The sequence below is a fragment of the Musa acuminata genome, chromosome BXJ2-4 (assembly GCF_036884655.1).
Source record: "Musa acuminata AAA Group cultivar baxijiao chromosome BXJ2-4, Cavendish_Baxijiao_AAA, whole genome shotgun sequence".
NCBI classification, from domain to species: Eukaryota; Viridiplantae; Streptophyta; class Magnoliopsida; order Zingiberales; family Musaceae; genus Musa; species Musa acuminata.
The window spans coordinates 1,472,649-1,486,665 of record NC_088341.1 but is presented as its reverse complement, the minus strand read 5'-3'; the positions used below and the strand labels follow the sequence as shown (position 1 = coordinate 1,486,665).

Sequence of the window (14,017 nt, the reverse complement as noted above, 5' to 3'; positions counted from 1 at the left end):
TTTTAGTCTCCCTGGCAGTATGAGGTTTGCTTAAAATATATTTAAGAAATGCTTTGTAGTTTTGACTGTCCAAACTAAAATGAGTGGGCGAAAGATGGAAGAGATGTGATGAATATTAAATTATGCTGACACTGAATCCTTCAAATATAATGTTAAGCTCCCAAAAGATTTACCAAATTTTGTAGGCCAAAATTCCATAAATATCTACCAAAGATGCTAACAATATGAAATAAAAGAAGTTCCCAAGAAATTTATACCAAATTAGTTTAAAAGATAAAATTGTACTGGTTTTTAGATCACTAATCAGAACAGAATCCTTTGGAACCGAAATGTTTTGTGTGGAAAAACCATGACCTAATGGGTTTCGAGCATGATATTAATGGTGCAGATTGTTGTCGAAAGAGAATCCTCGGGTAGACGATGTCCAATGTCCATAAGAAACATTGTCTATCATCTCTTTGTCTTGAATATTTCATGTCAAGACAATGAAAGTTATCATTGCTATTGTCTGTCAACCAACTTCTGGGATGCATGATTAGAATGAATTACACAAATTCTTTTGCCGGTCGATACCAATTAGAATTATCATTGTGATCTTTTCTCGACTATACACTGCTGGTGGGAGATCGTGGGATCACGGGAAAACTTATTTGAGTGACTGAAACATTTATAGTCTTATAATTGACTAAATATCGAGAGATTTAACTAATATTTTCCTTTTCATATCAAAAAAATAATAAAAATAATAAAAATAAAACTCTCAACCTCTCAACTTTTTTAATCTCGACTTCAATATCTACCGCGAACACCCATGATAATAATACCTCTTTTTTTCGTGATCTTAATAATAATAATAATAATAATAATAATAATAATAATAATAATAATAATAATAATAATAATAATAATAATAATAATAATAATAATAATAATAATAATAATAATAATAATAATAATAACTAAATTGCCTAGTCGCCTTTTGTTTCAATTCATAGGTGAAAAGTCCAATCAAACCTAAATTTGGCCCCTGTCACACGGATCTAGCAAATCAATTTGATAAGACATATTTGGGCATCTCCTCCGCAATCACAGTCAATCGTTACGTAAGAGTCGACGTAGCGTCTCAAAGCTAACATGGCACATTGCGTTGATGCGACACCTCGAACCCATACGAGATAGTTGCTTGCATTTGCGTTATCTATCGACTGTGCCCATGTCGCCTGAGGTTGTATGAGGCAATGTCACACGGTACAAAGCAGCTCATGAAGCCTAAAGCAGTGTCGCGTGACGCAGGATCGAGCAGGTCGATTGATGCTTGCACAGGGCGTATGGGCCAATCGCTTGAGACATCGATGACCATTAACCGACCCTATACGACGACCTCTGATTGCGAGTATAAAAGCTAACCTTTGGGGCAGCACCTAGGAGGGACCTCGAACACCCAACCTTGCATCACTTCTTCTTACTTACTTAAACTTTGAAGAAGTCGAATCAAGAAATCTACTCTCGACCTTGACCTATGTACAAGAGTCAAGAGCTCGACGCAGGATGTAGCGTTGCAAAACGCACCCCGAACCAAGCCGTGTTGACTCCTCGGCCCACGACGTGAAGTTGCACAACATCATTCCAACCTCTAGATCCGAAAGATTATTATTGTTACGAAATAGTTTCTAAATAAAATATTAAGAAACAATAAAAGAAAATATTAATCGTCCTACATCTTTCTTTCGTCCAAAGAGAAACAGATATATAGAGTATGATTGGTTAACCCAACCCCACCACCCATACAACCAGTGAATCGGATCGTGTTACATCAGGTGCCAGTGGAGCAGATTGTGAGGCAAACCAGGTGGAGCCCCCTCGATTGTTTTTAGAACGTGCTTGGCCTCACTATATTCACATATTCTTCTGGTTAGTACTTTATCGTATAAATTATGGGCATCATATTCGAGCTCAAGTGTAAGCATCGTATTTAATATAATAAAAATTTCTTTTTAATTATCAAATAGTTCTAATTGCATGTCCTATAAATGAGATATCCTTAGAGTTAGTACGTTATTGTATAAATTATGCATCTTAGATTCAAGTTCATATGATAATAATTTTGAAAAATAAATAAAAGAATAATTTTAGAGAAAAATAGTTCTAAGTAGTTGTTCCATAAATATATGTTATTTTGCACACCCCTTCGCTCCTATGTGTGCTCGAACACTTCTTTTCTCCTTCATTATCTTTTTTATCCGTACAAATCTTTATTTCCTTACTAAGTAAATATATAGTCTTCATCGACACAATCACCACGAACGACAAAGTTAGGAAGAAGAAAGAAAACTCAATAATATTGATGGCCTCAATCTAGGTGCAAAATTTTGATCTTATCTTTTCGTCAAAAGATGTTTGATAAATTTAGAGGACTAAAATTTTCTTTTGTGGATGGGAGAGTGTAACATCTCATATTTTTAAAAATTTAGTAAATGCTCGTTTGTAAATATGAGAATTATTTAATAATTTTTTTATATTAAATAATATTATATTAAAACTTTATGGCTAAGGACACTGTGAGGCCCATTGAAGAAGAAGTATTGTTACCTATATGATAATATATGGACGATTTTCTTAAAAAAAAAAGTTTTGGCTTTTCTCAAAATATGACTCATTTTTATTGTTCCTAAATGATGCTTTTTTTTTTACTTTGAATAATATTCAGAAAATCTCTCACCAATCCCAATAGTATTTGTTTGGCCTGTTATTTTGGTTACTATGATAAAAATATTATAAGCTTACTTAAAAATACTACGATATAAATGGACTCATAACTTCAACCAAACTCATTTTTAGTTTAAAATATGATATCACTTATCATATTTTTTTAATAACTTTATAGTATTTTCAACACCTCAATAAAAATATTATAAGTGAACCAAATTGAATCAAAACACATTAGAAATAATTTAATATATCATACTAGGATTTAAATAGGTATTTATAATAATTTAGGAATAATGTTACCCAAATAGGGACAAAAAATTAACATGTTATAATATATCACGATCATCGTAACAAAAATACTATAAATTCTACCTGAAAACATCGTAAATGATTCCAACAGAATTCTAATTTCAACCAAGCTAACTATAAATCTAAAAATATAATATTTTAATGACAATGAACGATGCATAATATGATGTGACTTATAATATTTTTTAATAATTTTATTATAGTGTTTTAAGTTTCTCAATAAAATACTATAAATGAACCAAACAAAATACTATGATAGTTCGAAACCAGAAAAAAAATGATAAAAGAAGCATCATTGGGTTTGATGAAAGATATTTTAGGTATTATTTGGAAAGAAAAACTAAAACACGGGTTGCTTTAGTGGAAAAAAGAAAAATAAAAAGGGAGCATTTTCCCATGATATATTTGTGCTTCACAAGGGATGGATGATAAAAGATGGGAGAAAGAGAGTTTCTTGGTCGCTTTTCTCTTTCGTAGATGTATTAATATATTCCGATAAATGAAATGAAGATTGCGAGCATACTTCCTCTTAATAAAATGCACCTACTTAGCATCTAAACACGAGCCAATTACATCGGCAGCGTGATCAAGTGAATTGCTATTAGTTCATTTTGTCTTGCACATCATCTGGAGCTGTCACTACTAACATGGTAAATCGAACGTGAAGAAGAATGAGGCAAAAAAACTAGTTCAAGAGTGCGGTCAACTCTAAAACCTCGAAAGAAGACTCTACTTCGAGTGGCTCGCAATCCAAAAGCTCCTTAACCATCTCCAGCAATCATGCATCCAGGAGCGCATGGATCGGCATTCCGATCGACATCCAGTAAAGCTCGCCAGCGTTAGTCGCTTACGCTATCCCCACAAGTCATTGCTTCCAAGCCATTTACTGGCCCTCCTCGCAGACACCTAATGCTGTGGTAAGCCAACGCACAAGAGTTGTTTACTGTATGAACCAAGAGCCTCAAACCTGCGTGTTAGGTTCTCGACACTCGACAGACAGCAAAGATGGGAGTCGCGCAAAGCCAAACAAAGCTCTGGGTCACATCTAGTTGGTAGTCCACAAGGATTAAGGACGAGATTAAGCAAGTTGCTTTCTTGGTTATCCACAAGGATGACCAAGTTCATGGCGACAAGGACCCGAACGCAGCTGTAGGATTGCTAAGTTGATTAAGGACACGCGAGTTAACCATCTCAGATCTCCTTTAGTCTTTTTTAATCTGATGAATTAAAATAATCTTTTTCTCTATTATGGTGGTGATGAGAGTAATACTAATTCTTTGCATGCAGGCTTCGTTGCCTGTGGACGCTTTCCATAAAATACATGGGTGTTTTAGAGTGTGGATATCGATAGTGGACTAAATAATGCTCCTCATATTTATTTCCTTATCTTTGTTATAGCATAGTTATGGATATATTGTTGTGGTTCAGAGTTATTTTTGGATTCCCCAAGTCACTATACTTGGAAAATTAAATTATGGAAAGACTTTTCATCATAGGAAAAATACCTTAAAAGTTAGGGCTTAATTATTCTATGAATACTCATTCTATTGATAGGGTACATATATCTTGATCATCCTATAAAGATTCGACATATCTTTATCAGTTCTTCATAACGACAAAATATGTTGATCCACTTCAGTATGAATTAAAATAAAAAAAAAATATATTTTTTAAATCTTTCATTTTTTATAACCCTACAAATAGAGAACCCTCTAATAGTGATTCTAAGTTCTCTGTCCTCTCTTTGCTATTCTCTCTCTCTCTCTCTCTCTTGAGATTCATGGTGAGGGACAGTTCTTATTGTGTACGACAAGTTTCAGAATCGAGTTCTTAATAATTTTGGGACTAACACCCATATATCTCTAGGTTTTATTAAAAATATTTTAAAAATAATTTTAATACTTCCAAGATTTTTCTCTACTAAATTTTAGTAAATTTAGAAAGAGTAAAAGAAAAGAATTTTTTTTAGCAAGATGTTTATCTAACATGATATAAGTAACAAGTATCAAACCATGTATATTATATTATTTATTATTATTATTATTTTTTTCTCTTTATATATATATATATATCATAATTATTCCATAGCGATATGTTTTTTTATTACTGAAACTAAAAGAAGGGAGAAGATAGGGCAAAATCTACGTATCGCACAACGATTGAGCCAGCGCACATGTTGGGGCTGCTATCACAAAGGAAGTCTGATGGCTTCATCTCAACCCCTGCCTGTGATTTGGTAGGTTTAAACTCGACTGTCTCTTCTTGATTCGACATCAATTGTTTCGCTAATTATTACCATATCAAAACTATGGTAATAATAATAATAATAATAATAATAATAATAATAATAATAATAATAATAATAATAATACTTTCGATACTGAAATCAAATTAAATAGCGCAAATTGGGAAAGGCAACACTTTCCCGCTGAAGCCCGATTAATGCAGTCTTCTTCGTAAAGCTATGCTCGTTTATATGTATGTGTGCGTGTACGTGAAAAGCAAAAAATAACAACAAAAACCAAAGGCTTATCGATAAGCAATGAGGCGTGGAGAGACGAGGAGGAGGAAGAGGAGAGGAGAGAGCGTGTGAGTCGTTCAGGCCGTTTCGGTGGTTCGCGTGGCGTGCGAGCAAAGCCTAATTGGCTGTCCCCATTCTTCTCCTATACATAAACACACGACCATATATATATATATATCCCCGGCCCTGGAAGAAGACACCACCCCCGCAGCAATCGACCTCAGGTACGAATGAACAACCCAATTCACATCTTCACCTCTTTTTCCTCTTCCATCAGATGCAAACGGCTCCCGATTAATCTTTGCTGCATGTCATCGTGCAGCCGTGATTCGTAGGACGATGGATCGAGACACCAAGAAGAGAGGCCGAGAGGAGTCGGATGCGAGAGGAGAAGCATGGGACCTGTCTTCGAAGAAGAAGAAGGAGAAGAAGAAGAATAACGACGCCGTCGACGACACGAACGTGTTCCGTCCACCGGGCCTCTTCGAGTTCCCGTGGCAGAAGGGCGAGCGCCTGCTGGTGCCGGAACCCGAGGGCTGGGACCTCCGTAGCGTCTTCTTCTCTTCCCTCGTCGATGGCTGCTCTGCCGCCATCGGGGTCCCCGGCGACCGGCTCTCCCCCACCGCCCCGCGCCCCTTCTGCCTCCTCGAGGATCCCACCGATGGGGAGCTCGACGGCGGCGTGGATTGCATCTGGAGTTCCGTCCTCCGCCACCCGCTCTCCACCGTGTACAGCAAGGGCTACAACGCATGAGAACTTTCCTCCTCCTTTTGGTAGATGATGGTTCGAACTAAGACGTTAACTGCATTGCTTAGATGACGATGACGACGATAACCAACGACGACGCTGTTAAAAACCGCATTAAGCAAAAAGAACTCAGATGATTATAGCCGTTAATCACACCAATCTCACAACCACAGTGATTTGGCACTTTTTATATCACCGTAATATTTTTTGTGTTGAAGGTGTATATTTTAATGTATTCCAATTTTTTTTTTCTTTTTTTGAGCTTATTACCTATTGAAATGGATCATACATCATTGAGATGGATTAGGAAGTCTGTTCGTCTTTAGCAACTGCTCCAAAATTCTGATAAATCTGCTGGAATTGCTGAATTATCTATCTATCTGGCATCAACTTGCACGTGTTTTAAAGCATGATGTAATATATATCTACGGCTACCGTAAACGAACGCATTATGTTTATATATGTTTTCACGTTGGTATGGAGATCGATGGACCTGATGAGTCGATGTTGATGGTTGTCATCCCTAATGCACTAAAATAAATATAATAATCTTACTGGGGGCAACGCTAATGCTCGAGATGGACAAAAGAATTAACCCACCGATGCTGTCTTTAGCAGTAAAATACCTGTCATAATTAAGTATGGGGTGGCTTCCTGCGTTAGAGGTGCAGGGCTTTCTATCACGTGAGATGCTGAAGCATGCTTACACCCCTCGTGGAGTCGGTAGATCTCACGTACGCGGATGTGCGCCGCCGATGCTTGCCATCTGTGCACGTGGATTAATCGTATATTTGGCATTAAACTCGTTATCGACAAAATGATTCCCATGCTTGCAGCGAGTTACATCAAGCACAGTTCTCCGGAGATACAAGTCTTCATTAAACTTATTTTAGTGATTGAAATTTGTTATGAACATATAAAGCTGGTTTAGAACTCCAGTCATAGATTTATTTTAGATTGATGTGTCGGAAGATTATGAATTTGATTCAGAAATAAAAAAAATTACATGAGGGCCACATGATATTTAAATTAGTATTCCTCGGTAAAGATATGCATCTGGGAGACACTTTTTATAATACAATAAATGATCATTACATTGAGATTGTGATAAATATTAAAAATGATTATGTGCGATCATTAATTGGGCTATGAAATTGTTCATCAAATCTGATGATGCAAAAGTAAAAGTCTATCGAGTCAGTTTCCCCATTAGCAAAAGGAGCAAAGAGGACCCACGTGGATTTGGATCGCAAGTCGTGAGACATATCAGGAGTGACGTGGGCTCTGCCAGGATGTACGAATTGCGCTAAGGACACCCGTCGATCGGTTCAGGTGTGATTCAGCCAGCCTTCGAGTTAAAACGACCTTGACGTATTAAGACGCAGGCCGCAGGCGGTGAATGCAACTGTGAGCGCGAGTTGGGTCATTAACTAAATACCAAAATAATACCAGCTAAGACAGAAGACTCATTTTAATAGGTGTACGTGGCGACCGATCCATGTCCCGCGCCGCCCTCGCCAGTCATCCACGTCATCGTCGGACTCCGCAGAACCCGTCCCTCGTCCCAACCTCTTGTTTCAAACGACGCTTTGCTTCCCTAAAACTTGATTAGTCTGTGTCCGGTGGAGAAGAAGGAACTCGATTTCTCGATCCAAAGATCGGATTTTTGGGGCATTTGTTACTCCTAGGAAGTGGTTCTCGTCAGCCAGAAGTGGAGGAGGAATGAACCATTTGTGCTGAAAGGGGAGGAGACATGGCGAGAAGGAAGCCGGTTTTGTTCCTGCTCTGCGTCACTGTTGTTGCGCCTATCGTTCTCGCCATCACGCCTGGTTTCGTCGGTAATGCCTCGTTGAAGCAAGCAATGTGAAAAAGAAACGTTCTTTGTCCCCTTTTAATAGTCATTTCCAAGAAAAAAAAAAGTTCTTTATTTCCACACTGATTCCTCCTCTTTTCTTTTTCTCTACGTATTTGGTAGCCAATAGCCATTTCGGCGACGAGATTCCCATCCTGGTAAGTCACTCGTTTGCCACTGTATCATCAGATTTGGCTTCGTATATGTACTCTTTTATGAATCGATGCTTTCGTGTTCTTCCTTTTCTCTAGAGTTCAAGGAATGATGTCGAGACACTCAATGCGCTTTCCCAGGTTACTTTCGATATCTCTTCTACATCTATCTTTTGGATTCATAATTTCTTGATTTCTCTTTCAACTTTTGGTGCATTAATTTCGTCACAGGAGTCTGATGATGCTGTCAAAGAACCAACTTGGGCCGTTTACCCTGAAAACTCCAGTAATTCAGATCATGTCTCAGCTAAATCCAGTAATGGAGTGGATGCATCAACGACAACAGGTACCAACCACTTCTCTTTGCTCCATTTCAATCGTAGTTTCTTATCGTCTCCTATGCTATAGATTCACTTAATTGATTTCACGTTGTCGTTTATCGAACTGCTGATTTTTGTGCTTCCAATAGTTAGTGCATTCGGGAGGTCAGTCTTCATATTTTGATCTGGATATCTATTTGCTATTTGGTTGGTGATAGAAATGCCTTTGGGCCAGTCTGGTCAACATAAGAGCCGAGTATTATCAGAAGACTCAGAGGGAACTAATTTGCAGACAAAGACTGTGATTCAGCAAGTGACTAAAAGTGAAAGCAAAGATGATGGCCTCCAGAAGCCAGAAATGGGACGAGAGAACAAGGCGACAGCATTCAAGAAGAGTACATTTGCAACCGAGTCTGGAGAGCAGGTAAAAAGGGATGTGAATTATGGATGCTCAAGTGAGGTTTATCTGTGGATTATACATTTTGTCTTTCTTCTTTTACTTTCGATTAAAAGGCCAAAATCTCATATTTCGTTTCTCAGGAAGAAACAATATACACCATGCGCAGGAAAAATTAACTGAAAACCACTCATCCTCCTTAAGGCCAGTGATATAGAAGATAGTGGAGTATAAAATTGATTACATTATGGTTCATACATTCCACAAATGTCTTTGATTAGTTCTCTTGGTAAGATATGCCATGTGTTAGAAGGTTTGTTGATCTTTAAGGCATTATAATTGAAATTAAGCATATGTTGAACAAATGACTGGGAATAGCCTCTTATTTTTGCTTAAATTTCTCTTGTCATGGAGCTTCATTTTCTTTAGGTCGAGTTCCATACGACCATTCAAGTTCAGTTCATTTCTCTTATATCCTGTATATCATGGGGGAAGAAACCAATTACGACCCTTCATGATTACTTCTTTTTATTTTTTTGGAGACCAGGAAGTGTTGGAGCTTTCATGGATGGATCAGTGAAGGGCTTAGTGAGTGTTCATGGTCAAGAAATTTCTTTCCTCCCATTGTTCATATATGTGCCCTATATTTGATGACTTTAGTTTGTTTTACACAACCAAGAATGTTAAGTAGATTTCCTAATTGTTCTGCAATCGTATGCTTTTGCTTTAGGTAAAGAAGCTTGCAATAAAAATGCTGTGGATACATTTACTGCAAGACATTGGTTATTAGTAAATTTGTTTTTAACTTGATACAAAGCTGATGATCATCTCTGACTACTTGCTTATTCTTCATTCTGAAAAGGACCATCAGAAGCCAGAAAAAGGTTCGAATATTGATTCAGGTGATATGCCTGATGCAAAAATTCGGCAATTTAGGGACCAGCTGATAAGAGCAAAGGTCTTTCTTAGTCTTCCATCTTCTAAAACCTACCCAGAATTCATCAGGGACCTTCGAGTACAGATGAGGGATACTGAGCGCACACTTGGTGATGCAACCTTGGACTCAGAATTGCCAAAGAAGTAAGATCTCTTATCTTGCAAATTTGGTAAAGTCTGTGTTTTCTATTTGTTGCTAAAATCTAAAGGGTGACATGAAACATATTTTATTACTCCATTTATGTTATCTGTTTTATTAAAACATTGTCATACTTCTATTTTCAAAAACTTCAGAAACAAAAACTGAATAAATGCTCGTCCACTGTGCTTGTCATTGCTGCATCGTCATCACGAGGGATATTCGTTTACGTCATCTTCAACCTACAATTCCAAAACATGGAAAACTAATAGACAGCAAAAATAAGAAAAAGAAAAAGAAATCCTAACACCACAGAGGCAAACTGATATAATTGATGTTTTATAGATATTAGCATTATTATGGATCAGTTCAGTTTGTAGTGAACTGTTTTTTATCCCAGTGTTTACTAATTCAGTGCCCGTGAGAAACTGAAGGCAATGGAACAAACATTGTTGAAAGGCAAGAAAATTCAAGAAGACTGCTCTGTGGTAGTTGAAAAGCTCCGAGCTTCTTATCAGTCTGCAGAGGAACAAGTGCGTGTTCAGAAGAAACAAGAGTTGTTCCTGACACAAGTTGCTGCAAAAACCCTTCCCAGAGGTCTCCATTGTCTTTCTTTGCATCTTACCACACAGTACTATTTACTTGACTCGAGCCAACAGCAATTCCAACACCAAGAAAGGCTTGAAGATCCTAAACTCTATCACTATGCACTGTTCTCGGATAATGTGTTAGCAACTGCAGTGGTTGTGAATTCTACGGTGTTTCATGCTAAGGTCAGCTTCTGATTGCCTTGACCTTTGGTTTTTGTGTTGACTTTGACTTCAATTTTGCTTTAATGCATATTACAACAAATCTTCCTCTCTTTCTTTTTTTTAACACATGCAGAACCCCAAGAACCATGTATTCCATGTTGTTACCGATAGACTCAACTATGCAGCAATGAAGATGTGGTTTTTGGCTAATCCGCCGGGGAATGCAGCAATTCAGGTTCAGAATGTTGAGGAGTTTACATGGCTGAACTCAAGCTATAGCCCGGTTCTAAAGCAGCTTGGATCTCAATCTATGATAGATTTCTACTTCAGGTTGCACCATGCCAAGTCTGATGGGAACTTGAAGTTCCGAAACCCAAAGTACCTGTCTATCCTAAATCATCTGCGATTCTATCTACCTGAGATCTTACCAAAACTCAGCAAAGTAGTATTTTTAGACGATGATGTTGTCGTGCAGAAGGACCTTACCTCACTTTGGACAATTGATCTTAAGGAAAAGGTTAATGGTGCAGTTGAAACGTGTGGTGAAAGTTTCCATAGGTTCGATAGGTATCTCAACTTCTCAAATCCCCTTATTGCTGAAAATTTCGACCCTCATGCCTGTGGCTGGGCATTTGGGATGAATGTCTTCGATTTGGATGAGTGGAGGAAGCAGAACATCACTGATATCTATCACCATTGGCAGACACTGGTAAGATACAAATCCTAGTCTCATGTTTTCTTCTCGATGCCTTGTATGTTTGACTTATAACTACTGATCACAGATCTTGTTCATAATCAATATTTGATCTCTGATATATATTGTTCAATTTTTGCACGACAATTTTGTATGTGGCGTTATTACTACTTTTTATTTGATACTTGTGCAGCATTACTTAGAAAATTCTTGACCAGTGAAAAAGTAATATTTTGTTCCAAGTGAAGCTCAATTTTTCACTTGATTTAGTTTGACGTTGTATCACATCTGCATATAGAAGAAGTTTAAAAGACATTGTTACCTCAAGTGAGCATAATGTTTCATGAGAAACTTAACCTTTTCACTAGATTTACATTGACATTTATGTCTCATCAATATCCAGAAGTTCTGTGAGATGGTTTGATCTCACCATTTTTTTGTTTCCTGCAACTTTGGTTGTACCGTCCACAGAATGAAGACAGACTCTTATGGAAGTTGGGCACTCTTCCACCAGGTTTAATAACATTTTGGAAGCGCACTTACCCCCTCGATCGCTCTTGGCATGTGTTGGGTTTGGGATACAACCCAAATGTGAACCAGCAAGATATCGAAGGAGCAGCTGCAATACACTACAATGGAAACATGAAGCCTTGGCTTGAAATAGGGATGGCCAAGTACCACAACTACTGGTCTAAATATGTGAACTACGACCAAGTTTATTTGAGAGACTGCAGCATCAATCCTTAAGAACCAAATGGTGTCTTCATATCCCGTCTAATACAGGTTCAGCTTATCTTTAGATATTATGTTTGATGGTCTTGTTCTACCTTTTTCTTTAATTTGATTCTTGGTGCTCTAGTTTAGCAAAGCTGGCTGGGGCTGCAGTTCTTGTTTTTCTTTTTTCCTTTACGATGACTGCATATATGCTTCTACATTAATGAGAGTTAGAATTTGGTTTATGTTGCATGCACTTGGATGTGCTTCTTTCATACTTTTTGCTACAAATTGAACTACCATCATAGGTTGGTTTCTCTTCACCGACAACATGCAAATGTAGTGCTTCTTGTTTGGTGGGTGACTTCTTTTCCTTCAAAATAAGAAAAGAAAATTATAGTGATCAACTTATAGTTAGTTCAAGTGTAGGAATCATTTTCCAAAGAGTGCTAATAAAAGAGTCTTAGTGATTGGAGAATCAATTTACATGCTTTATATATCTCCTTTTCTTTCTTTAAAACCCAGTACTGTCATCAACAGAGCTTCTTCGGCAACTTGATTTCCATTAACAGAAAACATAAATAGGTACATAAATCTCACGATACTAATAGAGCTTTCTTCTGATTTCCATTAACAGAAAACATAAATAGGTACATAAATCTCCAAAATGTCGTTTTTTGTCTTCATCTGGTGGCTTATGCCATACTCCCTCTATATATTCCTTTTTCTCTTATATTATTTTCTATTTGAATCTTGTTTCGTATGATTCATAGTTGCTTTGTACTATATACAAGTGTGATGAAGACTTGTGACAACAACCATAGGTGACAAGCTGCATACTGTTATCCAAAAGTATGAATTATATGCCTTGCTAACAACTCTTTGTCATCAAATCAGAATGAGATTAGTTAACTTCTGCACATTTATGCTGCACAAAAAAGTGTCGAAATCAGATTTATTTTTGATGCAGAAGTATTGGCGCAACAGATGGTTTCTGCACCAGATAAATTATCAGGGCAAGTCTCAGATGATTCTGTGACGGATTCAGAGTAGCGATGGATTTCCTTTTCATCCTTTTTGAACGTGGAAACCACCACAGTTGAAGTGGATGTCGAGTGGAACAGAGAATAAACTTTTCTTTTCTGTGTTTAATTTCTTAGTGATTTGAAAGGAAGAGTAGACTTGTTAAAATCTTATTGATGGAGGGAAGAGGACGATAAAGGAGACTTGTGGAGGAAATGAAATTGATACATACAGGCCGATGATTCTTTGTTTTCTCTTCCTGGCTGTTCATACAGAGGATATTGAGAAGGGATATGATGGATTCGAGTGTTATTACCTGTAAATACATATATATATATATATAGTAAATAAATATGTAGAGAGAGAGAGAGAGAGAGAGAGGATTCAGATGCAGCATGCAGGAAGACATCCGATGCTCTGCCTTATTGCAGGAATGCCTCCCGGAGGCAGTCGATATCCAATGTGCCCATCGTAGACGATGTGCCATCCTCATCCCATTGTTATTGTTAACTATATATGGTCCTATTTAATTAGGTAAGATATATTATAGATATGATTATATTCTGATTATGATTATAGATATTATAAATATATTAGGAACTCTCCGAATAATTTATTCTAGACCCTCTACTATCGTATATAAATAGACAGGACTACAATCTCTCTCAACCCTTCTCCCTAATCATCAATCTAAGTGGTCCTACGAAAGGATAGGAAGATAGACGAAGGATCTAGTTACACCTGCTGAACAG

The 14,017-nt window shown here is 37.3% G+C and overlaps 2 protein-coding genes across 2 annotated transcripts; both read left to right on the top strand.

The window, feature by feature from the left end:
• Nucleotides 1-5,730: 5,730 nt before the first annotated feature.
• On the top strand, nt 5,731-6,464 carry LOC103980330 (uncharacterized). Its single transcript, XM_009396697.3, has 2 exons — nt 5,731-5,763; nt 5,862-6,464. Exon 2 carries the CDS (start codon nt 5,879-5,881, stop codon nt 6,290-6,292), a length of 414 nt encoding a protein of 137 aa, XP_009394972.2. The 5' UTR covers nt 5,731-5,763; nt 5,862-5,878; the 3' UTR covers nt 6,293-6,464.
• Nucleotides 6,465-7,890: 1,426 nt separating this feature from the next.
• LOC135608877 (probable galacturonosyltransferase 4) lies at nt 7,891-13,346 on the top strand. Its single transcript, XM_065101927.1, has 10 exons — nt 7,891-8,124; nt 8,262-8,296; nt 8,390-8,431; nt 8,522-8,636; nt 8,829-9,034; nt 9,870-10,087; nt 10,498-10,855; nt 10,968-11,543; nt 12,000-12,311; nt 13,213-13,346. Exons 1-9 carry the CDS (start codon nt 8,040-8,042, stop codon nt 12,273-12,275), a joined length of 1,911 nt encoding a protein of 636 aa, XP_064957999.1. The 5' UTR covers nt 7,891-8,039; the 3' UTR covers nt 12,276-12,311; nt 13,213-13,346.
• The last annotated feature ends 671 nt before the right edge of the window (nt 13,347-14,017 follow it).